Source organism: Paramisgurnus dabryanus, chromosome 5 (assembly GCF_030506205.2).
Source record: "Paramisgurnus dabryanus chromosome 5, PD_genome_1.1, whole genome shotgun sequence".
Lineage (NCBI taxonomy): Eukaryota > Metazoa > Chordata > Actinopteri > Cypriniformes > Cobitidae > Paramisgurnus > Paramisgurnus dabryanus.
In genome coordinates this window covers 16,060,093-16,067,594 of record NC_133341.1, presented here as the reverse complement: position 1 = coordinate 16,067,594, position 7,502 = coordinate 16,060,093, and the positions used below count along the sequence as shown (strand labels likewise).

At 36.0% G+C, this 7,502-nt stretch overlaps 1 protein-coding gene across 1 annotated transcript; it reads left to right on the top strand.

Annotated features, from left to right (window-relative positions):
• Positions 1–823: 823 nt before the first annotated feature.
• ch25hl3 (cholesterol 25-hydroxylase like 3) lies at positions 824–4,966 on the top strand. Its single transcript, XM_065266937.2, has 2 exons — positions 824–1,393; positions 4,451–4,966. The coding sequence occupies exons 1-2, from the start codon at positions 969–971 to the stop codon at positions 4,839–4,841; spliced, it is 816 nt and encodes a 271-aa protein (XP_065123009.1). The 5' UTR covers positions 824–968; the 3' UTR covers positions 4,842–4,966.
• Positions 4,967–7,502: the final 2,536 nt, after the last annotated feature.

Below are 7,502 nucleotides of genomic sequence, written 5' to 3'. Positions count from 1 at the left end.
TTGTACCATACACCTTATATTGTGATGGTTAAAATGGGACATTTCACAAGGCTTTTTAAAGATGTGAAATAAATCTTTAATGTCCCCAGAGTTTATATGGGAAGTTCTAGCTCAAAATACCATATACATTAATAATAGCAAGTTAAAATTGCCACTTTGTAGGTGTGAGCAAAAATGTGCCGTTTTGGGTGTGTCCCTTTAAATGCAAATGAACTGATCTCTACACTAAATGGCAGTGCCATGGTTGGATACTGCAGAATAATGGGAAGTATTATTATAACAAGATCACCTTCTGACATCACATGGGGAGCCACATTTCAGTGACCTATTTTTTAAAATGCTTGCAGAGAATGGTTTACCACAACTAAGTTACTGTGTAGTTCTTTCTTACATTTGCTGATTGAAGCACTGGGGACACAATTATAGCATTTAAGCATGGTTAAAGCATCAAGTCTGATTTTCATGATATGTCCTCTTTAATCGAATCTGAGAGGGAAATAAATGGAAATTCTCTCTGGAGTCTGGACACTCTTGAGTTCTTTGCATTCAGTCAAACGTTTCTTTCTTTCCTTCTTTTCTTTCTTTTTTATTCCACAAAAAAAGAACCTTTTGTGCAACAGAAAGATTTTTCACAGGAGATGTTATATGGTATCTATTAACCGCACTGACAAAAACATTAAATTAAAAGAGTTTCCCAAGGCCAGGAAGAGGTAAAAAAAGTAATCTTTAAAAAAGTTTACAACTTCACTTTAAAACGTTTATGTAAGCATGTAATGACACTTTTTTTTCCACGTTGTGAAAGTTATGTGAGGTAGGCTACAGTAATGGGGAGGAGAGCAGCGCTTCTTGGAGATTTGACTCATTCTGTCACAGTTCCTCAGAAAGTTAAGCAGTGCACTATGAACACTGTTTTCTTTACAGACATGATAAGAAAAGTTGCGGACATGTAAACTCATCACTTCACAACGATGCTTATTTTAGCCTTGCTCTTCGGGAACGATGAATTGCTGCAGTGGATTTGGGATTTCGTGTATGAGAAGCGTCATGTTGTCCTCATGTCATCTCACTGGAGCGTGTGCGCGGCTTTCTGCGCTCACTTCATCTTCTCCGCGCCGTTCTTGATCTTGGATCTTTTGAGTCCACGTGTGCCTTGGATACAGAAGTACAGGATCCGCCGTGAAGTCGCTACTTTTCATCAGTGGACTCGATGTGCCGGTCGCATTATATTGAAATACGCGGTTGGCGTTTTCCCGTTGACTACGCTTTTCATGTTTTTACGGCACACTCATTTCCCAGAGAGAGCACCGTGTTTTTATCTTGCCCTGAAGGAATGCGTTTCTTGCTTGCTCGTGTTTGATACCCTGTTCTTTATATTTCATTACACCATCCACAAGTAAGCTTTACATATATTTCAAATCAAAACTAGGAAGCTTTGTGAAAATATGTTGAATGGGCATTTGGGTTACTGCTGAATAATATGACTGTATAATTTGTGGAATTTGTTTATTCTGTTTTTTTTATGTCAGATCCTGCAGCTCACGTGCAACGCATTTCGTTAGCAAAGCAAAGATCATTGGTTCGATTCCAAAAATCATCCAAATTGATTACATGCACATTAAATTGCTTTTTAAAAGCGTCTTGCCAAATGAATAAAGTACAGCACATACAGTACACTCTAAAAACAAACGGTGCTATATAGCACCAAAAGTGGTTCTTTGCTCGTAATCATAGAAGAACCGTTTTTAGTGCCATATAGCACCGGTGAAGCACCGGTGAAGCACCTGTGTAGAACCATATAGTGCTATGTAGAACCAAATGTGGTGCTATATGGCCCCTATATGGTTCTACACAGGTGCTTCACCGGTTCTTCACGGGTGCTATATGGCACTAAAAACGGTTCTTCTATGGTTACGATTCACATCAACAGTTTTGGTGCTATATAGCACCGTTTGTTTTTTTAGAGTGTACATTCATAGGCTTTATTTAGTTTGTGGATGTATCTGAGGTTTGGAGGCCTAATATGACTTTAAAGGAGCCTATGTTGTTAAATGATCTGCAAAGATATTTTTAAAGAAAAATCTAAAAATTGGTTTGTTTTACATTTAACAAAAAAACCTCATTCAGTTCACACTTACATTTAGTCATTTAGCAGACGCTTTTGTCCAAAGTGACTTACAAATGAAATTTGTAAATTTTTTATGTACCGTAGCTTTTTACCTTTAATTCTGGAAGGCGCAATCTATAGACACTAAGAGTAAAGTTTACAAGATGATGATGAATTTATGAAATTGCATTTATATGGAAAAAAATTTTTTCCTACAAACGAAACCTTAAAAAAGACACAATTTCTGTAGTTCAACCATGGTTAGCACAAATGAACAAATTTTTGTTTCATTTAAACATGGTTCTCTAAACAAAATGGTTAAGCTACTAGCATATAAATACAGTGGTGGTTTTTTCCATTAACCTCTTACACTATGAGGCTATTTTGGGGGTTTCCGCCTGGATTTGGCCTAACCAATTTCAAAAGCTTCCCATACCCACATGCAAAGGTTCACATACAAAAGTTTGGTATCATTTTACAGGAAACCGTTTGAAATTACATAAAACACTGTTGAAAGTGCTAAACATGGCTGTATGCGTTGTCAGTTCTCTAATGAACACAAAAATAAATAGGCGCTTTTTGACGTTTTTTTTTCTCTAAAGTCTGTATTTAAAGTAACATGCACACATTTTGGGAATTTAGCTTATTCACAGTATCCCCCAGAGTTAGATAAGTCCATTCATACCTTTCTTATCTCCGTGCATGCTGTAACTCTGTCTAACGCAGCCTCCGCTAGCTTAGCTTAGCACAAAAACTGGAAGTGAATGGCTCCAGCTAGCAAACTGCTCCCAATAAGTGACAAAATAATGTGAACATTTTCCTATTTATGTTGCGTCAGACAGGGTTACAGCATGCACGGAGATGAGAAAGGTATGTATGGACTTATCTAACTCTGGAGGATACTGTGAATAAGCTAAATTCCCAAAATGTGTATAAGAGTGTATAACTCTGGCCCTGAGTGGTAACGAAACCTGAAGACAGTTTTGTATTTGTCAATTATCCGCTTACAGAGGAAAAAAATATTTTTTCTCTATCATAATCTGTGCAAAAGTTATTTTACTCCAACTGAAGGGAGGAATAATACCCTTTTTTTTTTCAATTTCTGCCTACAAATATTTGAAGTGTCCCCATAAAAACATACAGTGGAATAAATGCAATATCTTTATATCATTTTGCAGAAAACCCTTTGAAGTTACATAAAAAGTTGCTGTTTGTGACAAATATTGTTATTGTCTGTTGGCAGCAAAAGACAGTAAACACCTAAAAAAGAATGATCTCTTTAGCTTGTCGAATTCAAAAGTTCATATAAAAATACTTTGTTTTGTTTTGCACATAAAAAACATAGCAGATTATTCATGCACACAACCAAAGAAAATGCTGTGAATGGACTCATTGTTTAGAGTAGGACTTAAGCTAATAGATGGTGTATCATTTGTGGCTATCTGTGTTATCTGAGGCAGTTCAAACTCAAGTTTCACATACGTTTACAAAAGACGATTTTTTAACCTCATTATTCATTTGACGATTGTTGGATATGTGTTGATAATAGAACAAAAATAACAATGTGGCCTTATTCCTGAGAATGAGAGCTTTCATTTGATATAAGACTTGGCCATGTTTGTCATACTTGAAAAATATGAAATATGTGAATATTAAATCATATAAAAAATTGTGGGGGGTGATAAATTAAGTGTAAATAACTTTCTTACAGTAAAATATATCTCAAAGTGATGCATATCTGCAGAAAGTAGAGAGTCTAAGCTTTCAAACAGAATCTTATATGTGGTACTGGGTCCATGACAGACCATTAAAAATTAAAGGAATATTTTATATTAAGTCATAATAAGATAATTTTGGACCCGGTACAGGGTCCACAGAGTCGAACAAGTTAAGCACTTTTTCACACAGGGCCATGTAGTTTTGGATTTTGTTTTCCCCTTATAATAAAAACATTGATTTAAAAACTGCATGTTGTGTTTCCTTGTGTTATCTTTGATTAATATTTAAATTTGTTTGATGATCTGAAACTATAAAGTGTGACAAACATGAAAATATCACTTTTTCACACCACTGTATAATAAACCCATTGTTAATTTTCATAAGGCATGATCACACTGTACAGTAGAGCATGCAGATTTAATTGTGTGAAGATTTATAGTGTAAGATGTACAAATATAAGGAACAACACACTGCCTAGGAACTTAATGTTCACTTATAAGTTGAATTATATTTTGAATATCCACCAGCTTAAAAAGAGCATTTGTCCAGATATGTATATTTGGAATAATTAAGCAAACCTTTCATTGCTGCTACTAACAATCTAAATTCGGTGTGTTTTTCCATCAGAATTCCCTGGCTGTATCACAACATCCATCATATTCACCACCTGAACAGGGAGACATTTGCACTGGCAGCCCAAGACTCCAGTATATCCGAACTGCTTTCTCTTCAAGCCCTTGCGTTTTTCAGTGCCATGCTGGTGGGCTGCCATCCTGTAAGTGAAATCCTTTTCCATGTGATCAACACCTGGATGGCTGTGGAGGATCACTGTGCATATGACTTTCCTTGGGGGTTGCATCGGCTGCTGCCATGCTTTACCGGGGCTCCGCACCACTTGGCCCACCATCAGCAGTTTTTGGGAAATTTTGCCCCTTACTTTAAACACTGGGATTACATTTTTGGAACCTCACTGCACATTCAGGACCAAAATGAAAGAGGAAGAAGGAATACAGCATAGGGTATAACTTTGTGGAAAACTTTGTTTTGTGCCCTTTTTCCAGTGAATTCATCCATGAAGGGATATAAACATTATCAATTTAATCCAATGTTGTTACAAAACTAAGACTACAAACACAGGAAATTAAAGTTAAAAATGCTTTTACTTGTGTATTCCAGTAGTAGAGACTTACTAAATATTATAAGATGTAGATAAATAAAGTTCTTTAAAGGCTGAATGACACTGAACAAAATTTATGTACATTTTTATTTCTTCTGCTTCTACGCTTGCAAGTCATCTGTTCATTACTTGTGAATTTAAACTCTCTTAAGACTCTCCACATTGTCTCTTTGAAGGCCATATAACATCTGTATGCAGCAGCATCTCTCTGGGCGCTCTGCATTACTCGCCTCCACTGTGCAAAAAAGATGTCTCTATAATCTCATTTTTTAAATTAACAGCGCAGCCTTCATGGGAACGGCTACCGTTTCATTTTCAGTATTGTTCCCCACAGGGCACTTTGTTGAATTATGAAAGAGTTACAGGCAGCTGTAAACCTATACTGGTACGTTTACACTGTTTCTGGAAACTCCAAAAAGTCCTCATGACTTTGTATATGCTTTCCTCTGAGAGTCGACTTACCTGATAGTTTGAGCAGAATTCCAGTGCAATTATTTCATTAAGAACCAGAAGCAAAAAAATGTCTGCTTACACTGTCAGAAAAAAAAGGTACAAAATTGTTCCTTTTTCTGTCGCTGGGGTGGTACCCTAAAAGGTACCGTTTTGTACCTTTATGGGTATAAAACACATTAAAATGTTGTACCTTATGGGGTACAATATTATACTTTAAGGACCTATTGTGTACCTTAAGGAACAATTTTGTACCAGTTAAATTTTAGGGGTACAAAATAATTAACTGTACCTTTAAGGGTACAAAATAGATCCTTAAGGAACAGTAATATACCGCAAAAGGTACAACATTGCATAATGTTTATATACCTGTAAAGGTACAAAATGGTACCTTGGGGTGCAGTTTTGTAGTTTTTTTCTGACAGTGTATACAATATGGGGGATTTCCAAACGGATAAGCATCCATATAGAGAAGAGTGGATTGCAACCTAGCACATTTTGGTTTTAGTTTATTCGTTAAAAAATATTTGGATTACATTAATAAATCATACAAGCAAAACACACAGCTCTGCTACAAATGCACATTTATTCCTGTTTTCACAGACAATGCTTAAGGTTAGTCGTTGATTAAAACATGTTTGAGCTGTCTCAACTGAAAAAAACTTGCACTTGACGGTTTTTAAAATATGCCACAACTATTGATTTGTCTTAAGATAGGGGAGAGCGGGGCACACCTAATGCTTTTTTGTTTTGGCTCAATCATGAAAAAAATATATGAGTTTGATTTATTATATTTTTACACAAGCAACACACACATCTCTGCTACAAATTACTTTGAAGTTTGTTTCTATTACTTACCATTTTTGGACAATTACACCAAATGTGACAGAAGTGCAAACGTTATAACTTACCCCATATGTGGGGTTAATTGTAACAGCCAGGGGGTTAGTTGTAACACTTGCTGTGTTATTAAGTTTGCAGGCAAATATTTAAATACTATTTTGTCTATATACTTATAAGTGGGTATTGTTTATATTAGGGTTGTGACAATTAATCGGGCAAATGCGCGTTTTCTCAGTGAATGAATTTGAATGAATTAAGGTGAAATGCAGCCACATCCAAAAGCCAGGGGGCGCTCTCGCTTAGAAACACAATTTGTGCCACAGAAGAAGTAGCATTACTAACACTATTCCAGGAAATATCTAGAGGCATATTTATATCGCTGTTCTTTAGATTGTTTCAGGTATTTTCATGATAATAGAGAATATTTTAAATGATTGTGTTTGACGAGTGTTGCTTTTTTAAACGAAGATTATAAACGAGTCAAACTTGTAGTGAATTTAGATTGATAAGGACTTCCTACTGATCATGGAGCTGTAGTACATGCACAAGCTGTGCATGAAACACTGAATCGGAGCCTTATGTTTCAGAATCGATTTTAGACAGGTCTTTTAAATGGGAATGTGATGCATCGATGCACATCCCTAGTTTATATATATGCCTATAATAGACAGGTTTCTACACTATTCATCCCTGATCTAACCATAGTTCAATTATAAATGGATACAATTGTCTAAATATATGAGAAAAAGCAGCACAATTATGACAAAAGAAAAACAAATTTTTATAGACCCTTTAACAGCTCACGTGATCAAATAGCCTGCGCGCGCATTTGGGCAACAGAAGTGGTGTTATTCCCCATTAGTTCTCACGTGTTAGCAACTCAGAAAGTTTATTAAAAAGGTTTCCCAGCATCAAAATGTCTGGTGGTTGCGTTTGTTTGCACTAATATAATATAATATATGTATAAATGTATCTGGCAACTTTATTTTTGGCCATCTGCTAACGTCTTCTATCCACTCCACTATCGTACACGGATCTGGTAGCTGTGTTGAAAAAGTTGATAAAGTCAACTTTTTAAAATAACTTTATCTGTCTGTGTTGCTTCACTGCTTATTCTTGCCATACTTCTGTTGCCTAAATGCGTGCGCATACGCTGCCACGTCATATCATTGTGTACAAACAGTAAAAGGGTCTATATGTGACCCAGTC